The sequence below is a fragment of the Danio rerio genome, chromosome 5 (assembly GCF_049306965.1).
Source record: "Danio rerio strain Tuebingen ecotype United States chromosome 5, GRCz12tu, whole genome shotgun sequence".
In the NCBI taxonomy this organism is placed as follows: Eukaryota; Metazoa; Chordata; class Actinopteri; order Cypriniformes; family Danionidae; genus Danio; species Danio rerio.
Window position 1 is genome coordinate 6,409,645 of NC_133180.1, and position 14,041 is coordinate 6,423,685.

Consider the following 14,041-nt stretch of genomic DNA (forward strand, 5'->3'; position numbering starts at 1 on the left):
CTCCACTATAAGGTTATCTAAGGCCTTCTCTCCCGTCTGCCAGGAGAGCGACACTGAGTCTGAGGTTACGTTTGAAAGAACTAGTTCAGACAAGTCAGGCTCGGCCGCTACAGGGGGAGAAAGCCAGCCGTGACCATTCATTTAATGCATGTTTCTCTGCTTCCTGTGGTTTTACACATCTGCCCATGCTAACTGTGCCTGACTAACATAGCAGTCTTGATTTTAAAGGGGTAGTTCACACAGAAATCAGTTACACGCATGCATGTCACTCCAAAACTGATTTACAGGAAGTTAAAGTCAGCATGAAATGTAGTTTTCTTATTTATACGTGTATACAGTAGTGCTGATTATAAACATATACCTGTGCACTTCTTTAGTTATTTAAACATTCATTTACATTAATTGAAACTTTTTAAAGTTTCTTTACTACTGGTCACATGGAATGCATTTAGGGTGGCACTACCAGTCCTTTGGGGAGGGACTATTAGTCCTTTAGAGGAAGAATATCAGTTCCCCTTCATAAGGGAACTCGAAAGTGTGTCTGTAATAAACAAATTTTGAGAGAGTGCGAGAAACGTTGTCATATTTCTTTTGCAATGTTTGCTGATTTTTTTTCAACAAAACTAGCATAAGTCGAGTGTTAAGTGCGAATTGGAGCTACTTTTCCTTATGATGAATGCAGTAAGTGACTGTATTATCATCAATAACGTTACCTGATTAGCACAAATTTCAGAACATACAAAAACGTAAAAACTTAATAATACCTATGAAATGTTCTGCCTTTGTGCTTTGTTTTCTTTGTTTGCTCGTTACTACACCCGTAGACAGCGCTAAAGTCCCGCATCTTCACGTAATAACACTGTCTTGACTAGTGCGGTTGAATGACATTTGTCCTGGGAGCACTGTACCAATGTGGCGGCACTATTGACGCATGCTCAGGGTCCCTATGCAATATCTAGTGTATATATCTATGTCACAAATTGAGGAGTGGGGAAAGGAGGCGGGGTGGAGCGACAACACAGGGAATCCTTTACAAACTGAGGAGCGATCGCAAACCGAAAGCGGCGAGAGCGTCAAAGTAGCCAGAAGTCATTCATTTTTTAACGAGAACCGGCGGCGAGAAACAGCAGCGCGTCTTCATTGGCTATGACGCGGTTCGGCGGCAAGCAATCAGAATGAAGTAGTCCACCTTGAGAGGAGTTCAGCAAACACAGACCTGTGAACTTTGGTTCCGACCACAGTTGTTCCCAAGAGTTTGATTTTTTGCGGTTCCAAGATTTTCAATTATTGAAAATCACGACGACGTGGGCCCCCCTAATCACGCGGGGCCCCCCCGCGGTGCGTGCCCTGTGGGCCCGTCCGCTACGCCACTGAAAACGGGCCAATGAAATGCCAATTGAATTGGGGGAGCTTGGCTCCACAGCTGATCCTGATGAGCCATCAACGCTATATCAGTCAGCTGCTGGAGTCAGCTCACTAGAATTTGCCTGCTGAAGAGCCGATCACTCAACTCCCAGCTGGAGACTCAGGTGCTGTGGCAGTGAAGACACACGACTCCGTTCCCTATTCTGTCTATAATTTTAAAAAGACATTAAATTGGTGAATTATCATCCCGATACACGGCTCCACCTTCAGGCTACAATGTTTAAAGCATTGGTACCATATGGTCCTCCAGAATAGTGTGGTAGTCCTTGGCAGTGATGCACCCATCTAGCACAAGTATTGAGCCTAGCGAATGCCATGATAGTGCAGCCCAAAGCTTCTTTGGGGCTTCTCCAGTGTAAAGCTGCGTCCCAAATCGCATACTTATGCACTATTCTTCGCCATTTTGTAGTATAAATAGTGTAAGTAGTGAGTTCACACTGAAAACTCTAAAAACATTAAGTGCACTTTAATTACCCGGATGATGCCCTCATTCAGCCGCTAAAATGAAGTGTGGAATGATGGACACTTCACGCACTCAACGACCGCAGGTTTGCTTACGTAGCGGAAGGGGCGGAGCTATCGGACACACATGTTGGCTAACCTTATTTATTTTGGATGGTAAAAGCAAAGTTCTACTATGAGAGTGATTATAGCGCCTCCCGGTGGTGAATGCGGCAATACTCACGGCAGGTATTATTTGATAATTCGATTGTTTATTTCACTGATTTGGCAACCGTCAAACGTCATCAGGGAAACGGTTTGAATTTCCGCTTAGTAAAAAAAACATTAGTGTGCCATTTGGGACAACACTACATACATATACTATCCTGTTGAGTGTGTAAGTGCATAAGTACATAGTGCATGAGTGCATAGTGTATAGTGTGCCATTTGGGACGCAGCTTAACTCTCCCAATGTGGGACAGACAGTGAAGAGAACAATATCAGAGAACAATACTTGTTTCACATTGTCCACAGCCCAAGATTTTCGCTGCTGGCACCATTGAAACCAATGTTTGGCTTTGGCACGGGTGAGCAAAGGTTTGGCTATAGCAGCCCGGCCATGTATCTGCTTGTATTTTAAGGAAAACTGTGGTGTTACTCTGCTAACTAAACTTTCACATGGTTGGAAGATTGGCCACCAGGCTGCTCAAATTTAGCCATGAATACTCCAACATTAAATTGGCAAGTGTTTCAGTTTCATTGTCCAACCACTGTAAGTCATCAAGAGTCATTCGTACAGTTATGGCATTATTAAATGTAATACTGCCATTGTTTGAGATGTCCTTGTCATGACAACTTATCATTACAAAGACCACCTACCTGTAACTTGTGATAAATCTGTCATAAGCTTGATTGCCATGAGGATATAGAGTGGAGGAACTATGACGTCAATTTGTATGCAAAAACCCGGAAGCGAGTTAGCATTTTAGCACTTCCGGTTTCCTCGTCCCAAAGTCAATGGGTTTTTTGAATGGGGTTTCAGTAAAATCGCTTGAATAAGGTTTGTGGCTAACACCAACTTAAGATACTTTCACGTTTTGTTCTGCGACATAAAACACATCAGTTACAGCACACTCTTGAATTTTTAAATCGGTAATACTTCTTTAAAAAGACGGTTACTATCAAGTTGCTAAATGGGACTACAGGCGGCGTCGGGGACATTATACGTCATCGAACTGATCTGGTCTGGAGCGCAGCTTGCTTGTGTTGGGCGTTTGGAGTTGTCTGTGATTTAGGTATTTTCATGAATAGTATTTTAAAGTTTGTTGTATTATTCTAATTGAGAATTCAGATTGTGTGTAGATAATTACTTCACTTGTAAAGACTGTCTTCATTTGTTGATCATTTATTTTAATTAAACGATATTATGAAGATACTGCTTACCAGTGCAGCCTGCTTCTTTCCTGCTCTCAGTAATGCAAACGTGTGAACAAATGTGTAAAAATACACACATATTAACTGTCATTTTAACGTGATCAAGTGATTTCTCATCTTTTTTTCTTCATCTGAACACATTTAACTGCAATATTTACACTCCTCCATAAAACGTATAGCAGATGTGACTGTATGGGCTGCTTTTCACTGTTCTTCGTGACAAAAAAGGAACATTGAATGTTGCTCTGTGTCCATGATGGAACTTGCAGGCATTTGATTGACTTGTTTCTCCTCACGCCTCATTTGTGTCAATTGTTAAGGTAAGCGGGCTGTGTGCACGCGAGCGATACACTTATTTAAATATGACCCATAATAATACTATATAGGCACAGTTATACACATTTTTAAAACTTTTAGAACAACCGCAAAGCAAAACACATGTATATCCCACGTAAAAACGATCCAAATGCACAAAGGTCTATGTGTGTTTGCGTATTTATTAGTTTATGATATATAGCGTGGATTATAATATAATAAACAGAGAGATTAACTCTTTGTCATGGACAATATTTCTAAAAAATAAGCTTGATAAGTCGTCTGTAGCAGGGTGGGGCTGACGTCACTGACGAGCACCCCGAGGGCGCTGTAGTCCGTTTATAGCCTAATGTTAGCTTTTCAAGTCTTGCGTTTGCATTTAAGATCAAAAAGTGCTCAAAGTTGTATTTTCGTGTGACAATTATCCGGCTGAACAAAACGTGTAAGTGTAATGAACTGTGTTTGAACACAGAGCGTATTATTCGCAATCTTCGAAAACCCTATGGGAAAATCATATAGGGATTTTCACGAGGGAACCAGTTTTAAGCTAGCAGCCGATTAGCCTACAAAGTGACGTCATAGTTCCTCCACTCTATTATAATTGTATCACAAATTTCAAAAGAGCATCATTAATGTTTTCTCTTGGATTCAACTATATTGAAAATTTTACAAAACAAATTAAAAATGTAATTAAAATGTCATTAAATATTAAAAGAGGATATATTTTACAGAGTCTTGAAACTTTTAATCACAAATTCATAACATATAAACATTTATTTTGTTCCACTAATAAAGTGATCAGAACAATATTCATGACTCAATTATAATGGCTGACTGACAATCCTGTTTATGACAGATTTATGACAAATTATGACACAGACAGGTTATGATGTATTTGGTTATGTCAAGTTGCCAAAGACATCTCAAACAGTGTTATCTTTGCATTTAAAATGACGTAACAGAGCCAATGACATGTAATGATAATTATCATAAGCATGCATAAAATCTGCGTCATATTCACAACAATATTGTACAGCCCTAATAAGAACAACTATTAATTTTTATGCATACTGACTAACTCATTAAAATGCATTACACTGACTGTTAAAATAGAATATACAAATATCCAACATTTATTTTTGCATGTCCAACATGCCCTAGTATAAAGTGATTAAAGATGCACAAAAACACAAGAGAACAATAATTACAAAAAAAAAAAAAAAAAAAAAAACTAAAACAGGATTGATTGCTCAGTTATGGAAACATTTTGTTTTAAAAATATCTATATTTGTTCACTGTAGTGTCAAAACAGGTTGGTGTTAGTGCAAATAAAGCAATCCACACAAAAGTTGAATACATGTTGGTTTTCATGCCAATCTTTGATTATTCCCAGTCCAAACTTTAGTATAATCTGTTTTTTTTTTTGTTTTTGTTTAGAGATGTTAATAGATTAGATGGTTCTCAGAAATCAATGTGTGAAAACATGACAACAGTCATTTCTGTGAACGGATATAAATATGGAATTAAATGCATAAAAAACAGACATGTTAATTAATTCATTAATTAATTCGTCTGATTGCTTCTATAATAATAATAATGGAAAAAATAAAAGGTCTGATTGCCTCTTATAATAATAATAATAATAATAATAATAATAATAATAGGGCTAAACTGTCCGTAGTGTATGAGTGTGGATGACTGTGTGTGATTGTTTCTTAGAGATGGGTTGCGGCTGGAAGGGCATCCACTGCATAAAAATATGCTGGATAAGTTTGCGGTTATTCAGCTGTGGCGAACCCGGATTAATAAGGGACTAAGCCAAAGAGAAAATTAATGAATGGTAATAATCATCATCATCGGTTTGATTGCCTATAATAATATAATAATATAATAATATTATATAATAATCATATCAATACTATATATCAACAATAATAATAATAATAATAATTATTATTATAATAGGTCTGATTCCATTTAAAATTATATTATTATATCATATAATAATAATATCAATACTATATAATAATAATAATAATAATAATAATAATATGTGTAATAATATTAATGCTAATAAAAATAAAATAATAATAGTAATAAGTCTGATTCCCTATAAAATAATATTGTTATATAATAATAATATCAATACTATATAAGAAAAATAATAAAAATAATAATAATAATGATATTAATAATAATATTAATAATAATAATATTGCAAATATGTCTAATAATATTGATAATGATAATGATAAGTCTGATTGCCTCAAATAATAATATAATATTAATGATAATGATAATAATAATAATAATAATAATAATAATAAACAATAACAACAACAACAGGTCTAATTGCGTCAAATAATAATATTAATAATAATAACAACAATAATAATAATAATAATATTAATAATTCAATTCAATTCAGCTTTATTTGTATAGCGCTTTTTCAATGTAGATTGTGTCAAAGCAGCTTCACATAAATGGTCATAGTAATAGGTCTGATTCCCTATAAAATAATATTATTATAATATATAATAATAATATCGATACTATATATGACTAATAATAATAATATATTAATAATAATTATAATGATATGTCTAATAATATTAATAATAATAAGTCTGATTGCCTCAAATAATAATATTAACATTAATGATAATAATAATAATAAACAACAACAACAACAACAACAACAATAGGTCTAATTGCGTCTAATAATAATAATAATAATTATCTTCATTATCGCCGTCATTATCGGTTTGATTGCCTATAATATATTATTATAATAATATTATATAATAACATCAATACTTTAAATCAATAATAATAATAATAATACTAATCATCATCATCATCATCATTATCATCATCATCGGTTTGATTGCCTATAATATAATATTATTATAAAATAATATCAATATTGTATATCAATAATAATAATAATAATAATAATAATAATAATAATAATAATAATAATAATGATAATAATTATAATAATAATAATAAATAATAATAATAATGTCTAATTGTCTAATTGTCTAATTGTGTAAGTAATAAATTATTCATAAACTAAATTGAACTTATTTGTTAAAATAATTCAACAATTCTGAAAAGAAAAGAAAATGTTTGGAAATCCCTGAATAAAAAAAAATCTTTAAATCAATAAAGAAATCAAAAAGTATGTGCTTTAACTCTCTGACTGATATGCATCAATAAGATGGAGTTAAACTAAAGCGTATCTCTATTACACACATCGCTCGTATATAAAATCAAAAGGCATGTGTAATGATGGAGGTAGATGATGAGAGCTCAATGAATCGTATTTAAGGGATGAAATATGTTGCAATCACTGCAGCAGATCAAAACTCACCAAGACGCTTTAAATACTGTATGAGAGACGGCGATGCCATGCATGTGGGCAGCTGGATGAAATGATCACAGGGATTCTACGCTTTGATTTCAGTGGAATGAAATGAATGGAAACACGACAATTCCTCAATACAATCAGGCTTGACGCAGGACCGACACAGTGGCTGGAACAGTAATGGTGACAATCAAAGTTAGAAAGGTTAGAAAGAAATCCTTTCACAATGGATTATTATGGACGTTAAGTTTTTTTTTTTCTGCACCATGCAATTAAGACGCCCGGGTGAAATAAATGAAGAGGAAATGTTAAAGCACAGAAGCACCTGCTTGACACCACAGCTCCCAACTACAATTGAAAAGACCAGAAACAGAGGAAAGACTGAGGAAAAAAGTATTGCAGATCATAGATTTTACATCCCTTGGGAAAAAGAAGTGTTCTTGATTGTGCACTTGCAGTCAAATCTTAATCATAGTTCATACTAGCTAATGTGTTAACAAATGAAACCTCACTGTAAAGTATTAAAACTTTGCTTTTGTCATGATATAAAAAAGAAAACGTATAATAAAGTATCAAATAAAGTATCAAAAACTTGTAATCAGTGTTGCCAGACTTACGATAATTCTGGTATTTGTAGATAATTTCGACCTCGGTATAATGCACGATCAATAATGAAAAAAATCCTATAACGTACAAATATTTTAGAATTTTATGTGATTTAAAATAAATTTCTTTTTCAGCCCTGGAGTTTCAAGCCTCAGACCGGCCCACCTCAGTTCACGACTGACTATATTAAAATAAGGATATTTCCAATTCAGTTTCTAATGACACTATCACGTCTTTTTTTGAGAAAACAGCTGCTTTAGAACTTTAAGGGCTCTATTTTGATGGTCCATGCGCAGAGCGCAAAATGCAGGGCGCAAACGCTTTCAGGGCGTGTCAGGACGTGTTTTTGCTAATTTAAGGACGGGAAATCCGCTTTGCGCCGTGGCGCCTGGTCTAAAAGGGTTGAGTTTATTTTCTTAATGAGTTAGAGGTGTGTTTTGAGAATAAACCAATTAGAGTCTCATCTCCCATTCCCTTTAAGAGTCAGCTGCGCCGTGCCAAGAGCGCATTCACTATTTACAGGACGCAAAGTAAGTCTAAGTGGAAAAACTGAGCATTTCACAAGCAAACAGTTGACAGTTTTTTAACAGAAAACTGTTAAACAGAGCATCTACTGTGTGAGAATGAGAGATAATGGATCTACTTTCACTTTCACTCTTGGATAGGGAAACCTTTATGCACAGACACCAATTAGCCTATAAATAAATACTTTTGTTTGTTAAGCGCAAATATTCATTTCAAAACTATTTCTAAATTCAGTTCTAATTTCCAGCAAACAAATAAATGAACAATAATAACAAAATGTGCTCAAAAACCTGAGTTATATCCTAAAACACATGCTGTGCCCCATATGGTTTAAAACCTGACAGGTGGGCAAATCTAAGCTTGTTTTTAATAAAACAAATATAAATATGGATATAATAAATAATACTGCTAATAATAATAACATTATACAAAAGCAAATTGTTATGAATGAACTGAAAAAGCCTCCCGAGATGAAGAAGACATAAAAGCAGTGATTTTTCATATTTATGTAGGCTAGAAAATAATATGTTTTGTAATATTTTAATCCTTTATATTTATATTCTATATCTATTCTTATTATACCCTATATATATCCTTAATATTTACATTTTTTCATATGTAAAGATATTTGCCTATTGCTCTCTTGTGCTTATTAAGCAGTGTGTAAGCGAGGCGCAACTCTGCGCTGGAGTTTAGACCGGGTTAGTTTTGGTCTAATAAAAAATCTATTTTAGTTTCTCAAAATAGCGACGCGCCAGCGGTCCGCCTCAGAACGCCTTCCTTTTTAGAGCAGAACGCCTACGGCCGCACATATGAGCGCTAATGCATTTGCTATTTAAACAGCATTGCGCAACGCCTCAAAACGACTCTTGCGCCAAGCTGAAACTAGCAAAAGACTACTGCGCCGCGCCTTGCGCCACACTGCGCCGGGTGTATGATAGGGCCCTTAATGTTCAACAACCCTAACAGTATTATATGTCTTAACAATCAAAATGAAAAAATAATAATAATAACATATTCAGACGAAGATCAAACCCGGGTCGACAGCATCGTAATTTAACGTGCTAACCACTGGACCACAACAGCTGTATATTAAGAAGTGACTCATCTGAGTTATATCATCATTAACCTGCAGGCTGGTGATATATATAAATAGAGTAGAGCTGCGGTAAAATAATGAATAAGAAGACTGTGGTCAAGTAATTAAATAAATTAATTTAAAAAGTGTGACTGCTGAGAGCAACAGATTCTGGAGCTAGGGACACCGGCCCTCGCTGTTCTCCCCTATCTGCCTTTATTTTTTCTTAGGTTCCGTTCATTGGTTCATTTAGCTGCCGGTCATTTCTGCCCCGGTTGCATCACTCTTACGTCCAGTGGCGCCTGCAGCCGTACGGCTGTATGCACTGTGCGTACCTACCACGAGTGAGCGGGAATTAATGCCGCTTTTTATTTATTTATTTGTGACATAATTTTAATTGATTAATAAACAGTATACACTACAGCTGCCTGCTTTTCCACTATCGTGCCAAATCAAACACGTATGGTTACGGTTGTTTATCAACCGAGGACTTCTGGGAGAGAACTTAACCAACAGCTACATGCACTGCTGAAAGACTTTTTTTTCCTGCTGTGCATTGAATAAAGACACGCTTAACATTATTGATGTTCACAATCCTATAGCAACATACTATATCCATGAAACACCAACTTGCAGACTCTTTGAACAACGAGGAAATAACTGCACTTCAGTTGAGCCGGACGTCTTGTTTTGTGCATGATTCAATGCCGGCTATAACATTTTGCTGCTTTTGGGTTAAATTTGGAAGCTAAAGTGACCGAGATGTAAGCGAGAATACGGTCATTTTTCAAAAAAAAAAAAAAAAGGTTCAGACTCAAGTAATAATAAAACGGAAATAATTAATGATTTATTGTGCAGCCCGGTATCAATTGATCAATTGATGGTTGAGGACCATGGAGCTAGGGGATAAAATGAACTCGGGGCAACATGATCCTTTTCCTAATTGTCCACTGCTAAGAATTTTTAAAAATATGACGCGACCCCCCACAAAGCTCGCTGAGAGTCTCATCCGAAAGACGGTGCTCAGTGAGCAGTAAAGAGTCCCTGTCACTATACTGGGGCATTAGGACCCACACAGACCGCAGGTTGGGCACCCCCTAACACCACTTCCGGCAACAACCTAGCTTTCCCATGTGGTCTCCCATCCAGTGACCGGGTGCAGCCCTGCTTAGCTTCAGTGGGCAACCATGTGAGAGTTGCAGAGAGCTAGCTGCCGGCTAGCTACTCTCCGTTTGACTCATGTACAATAATTTTCCTCCAAATATGATAATTTTGAGGTTCTGGTACGATACTTTGACATTTCCAATCTGGCAACACTGCTTGTAATTTAACTCAGAAATTATTTCTCTTCAATTATTTAACTTATTGACTTATTAATTTTATTTTTCAAAACTGTGAATCTATGTATTTTACAGTTCTGGCCATTTCTCAAAATTTCAAGTTTACATAAGTTTATTTCATTGCGTATTGAGTTGAAGGGAAATTTATTAGCTCTTCTGTAAAATGTAAATTATTTTTCAAATAATATATTAACAAATAAGACCTTATTGTCAAGTAGTGAAGTTTGCTTTTGCTGCAATAAAAAAAAAAGTATGATCAAAAAAATCTTGTAATCGTGACTTTATCTTACAACTCAAGACAATATTTCAACTTTTAGTTATAGAATGGTTAAACAATCCTTAATAATCTACAGTAATTTACTGTAAATAAATTACTGCAAAAATACCATATTTACATTTACAGCACCATTTATTTTGCTCTATATGTATTTACAGAATTTTCTGCATATATTTACTGTAAACTAGACAGTCATTTTCACAATGCAACTTTAAAACACAGTAACATACTGCATAAAGTATGTTAACAGTGGTTAACAGTATAGCTTATTAACTTTACAGTTCTGGCCATTTCTCAAAATTTTAAGGGAAATAGGGAAAAGTTGAAGGGAAAATGATTAGCCCTTCAGTGAAATTGTGTGTGTGTGTATATATATATACTGTATATATATATACTGTATATATATATATATATATATATATATATATATATATATATATATATATATATATATATATATATATATATATATATATATATATATATATATAATTTCTCAAGTTATGTTTAATGGTGCAAGAAATTATTCAGTTATACAGTTTGGGATTAAATAACCCAATTTGGGTAAAATGTGGACTAATCCAAACCTTGGGTTAAATTGGGTTCTATTCATTTTATTTAAAAAATTAATCCAGCACTTGGTTTAGTCCATATTACATCCAGAATAGGGTTGAAATAACCTAGAATTTTTTAGAGTGCAATAATATTCATTTATTTATTGTTTATTTCGGTTCAGCTGGAATAAAGCAGGTTTTCTATTAAAAAAAAACAGGGTTTTATATATTTATTTTTTAATTGGCTAAAAACAAACCACTGTTGACCAATGATTAGCCTAATTGACCTAACAACCTAATTACCCTAATTAAGGCTTTAAACTGCACTTTAAGCAAAATACTAGTATCTTGCAAAATAACAAGAAAAATGTAGCTAAGTTCATTCGAAATATTTCTCAAATTAAATAAAAAATCTATGATAAAGTGTTTTTTATTCAGTTCACACTTAAGCGTATTCTTTAAAAAGTGTGTTATGTCTGAATGCTACAGTGCACTTCTTTTTTCCAAGAGGAACATCCAGCTAAGCATGAGTACCTGTAGCTGCTTCAACGTTGATGGAGCCCAGGATCGAGCCCTGATGCACACCATACAACGTAATCATATAGGACGTGCCAGGACTGAGTCCGGACATCCATAAGTCACGTGCATCGCCCGATACTGAAAGGTTTTGTCTTTCGGGACCTGCAGAATTTGCCACTTCAATCACAAAACTGTCAAAGGCAGGACCGTCCTCAATGATCCAGGACACATTGAAACTATCCCAAGATACATCAGACAAACTCAGACTGCCAATCTGGGGCTTCTGCTCCTCTGACAGACAAAGAAATCACACATGAGTTATTGTCACTGAAATTAATTACATTTGCATAATGAAATTTGCCAGAGCCATCGGCGTAAAAGTAAACGCAGCGGCAATGACAGATAAAATGATGAAGAGATGGAATGAAATGATATGCATAAAGATGTGAGGCACAAAGAGATTATGTTGATTCATAGAGATCAGATAAAACATTTCTAATGCTTTCATGCCACAATCTCATGGGACATTTCTCGTGAAGGTGCAGGAACAATTCTGCAAGTGTTTTTGTGACACCAGATGTACTGAGATATCAGGAATTAGCTGAAATAATAAGTAGTGTTTTGGGATAATGTGTAAATGTTCAATATTCACCTCTATAATTCAAATGTTTGGGTTTGGTAAAAACAACTTTCGCTTTCTTAAATATTGTATTGATCCCAGAGGGAAGTGCAATTACCCTGTTAAGTGTATTTTATTTTATTTTATTTTATTTTTTGTATGTGAACATTTCTATAAAGCTTCCAAACAAACTCAACTAAACCAAGTAAATAATAAAGCCCACCAAATAAATCAATACTCTAAACAAACAAACAAATAAACAATCAAACAAACTAACTAACTAACTAACTAACTAACTAACTAACTTACCATATTAACCCCTCAAGTAAAAAAAATCTTAACCTCTTTCAAATAACCCCCTCCCAAATAATTAAATAAACCTAAATATACCTAGCAGATAAACTCCATAACTAATCAAATAACTCCCTCAAACAAACAAACCCAACTAAACCAACTAACTAAATCCAACCTAACAAGCCAAATTAACTCTAATAAACTCAAACATATCGGAAACCAACCCTCAACTACACAAATAACCATCCCAACTAAAGAAACCCAACTAAACAAATAACCCATGAAATAAGTAAATTAAATATAATTGATCAGACAAACTTCCCCAAAAAACACAACTAAAATAACCAAACAAGCCCCAATACAATAACCAAATACCCAAAGTCAAATGAACCCAAAGAAACAAACGTAATGTATTTCAACCAGCCCAACTAATATATTCAAAGGACCTCTCCAACCAAATAAACCAAACTAAGCCAAAAACAAAAGAAATAAACCTGCTGTAACTAAACAAATTAAATCAGGCAACAGAATAATCCAAACTAAAATATCAAAATAAATGCCATCTAGCTAACTTAACCCCTGAATCTAATAAACCCAAACATATCCAACTAACCAAATAACTAAACAAATAACTCCCAATAACCAAATAATAATAATAATAATAATAATAATAATAATAATTGACTAGATAAACTCCCAACAACACAACTAATCAAAACAACCAAACAAATAAATAAATTTATAACGTCACTGATTAAATAAACCAACCATACAAACAAATGACAGAAAATTGAAAACAAATGTCTTTCAACCAAACAAACCTAATGAAACTAGTCAAAGGACCCCCCCCCCCCCCCAACAAATAAACTTTAACAAACCAAATAATCCTGATTAAATAAACCAAAATGAATCAACCAGTGGCATCACCTCAATAAAATAAACAAACATAACACCCATCTATTAAAACAAACAACCAAACAACCAAAAAAAAACAAAAAAACACCCTCCCCCAATGAAATAAACCAACCAATTATACCCAAAGTCAAATGAACACAAACAAACAAAACAAATATCTTTCAACCAACCAATCCAACTACGCCAGACAAAGGAACCCTAAAACCAAAAAAATCCCCATAGACATTTTGCTTAGTGTGGCCCTCCAGGAATTGATTTAAAGACCACTGGTCTATACCAAATAAATCTATCAAACCTAATCATAAAATCAAACTAAACAAACAAAATAA

The 14,041-nt window shown here is 34.4% G+C and overlaps 1 protein-coding gene across 18 annotated transcripts in view; it reads right to left on the reverse strand.

Moving 5' to 3' along the window:
• tnca (tenascin Ca) overlaps positions 1–14,041 on the reverse strand; it is a 327,362-nt gene that overhangs the window by 42,702 nt on the left and 270,619 nt on the right. For 9 of the 18 annotated variants that reach the window (XR_012406651.1, XM_068221397.2, XM_009301159.5 and 6 more), the window contains one exon: positions 11,900–12,175. The exons of the other annotated variants lie outside the window; for them this stretch is intronic. Coding sequence is in view for 8 of the 9 variants with exons in the window: in XM_068221397.2 (XP_068077498.1) it covers positions 11,900–12,175 (276 nt within the window). In the remaining variant the exon portion in view is untranslated. The remainder of the gene's footprint in view (positions 1–11,899; positions 12,176–14,041) is intronic. 18 annotated transcript variants of the gene reach the window in all.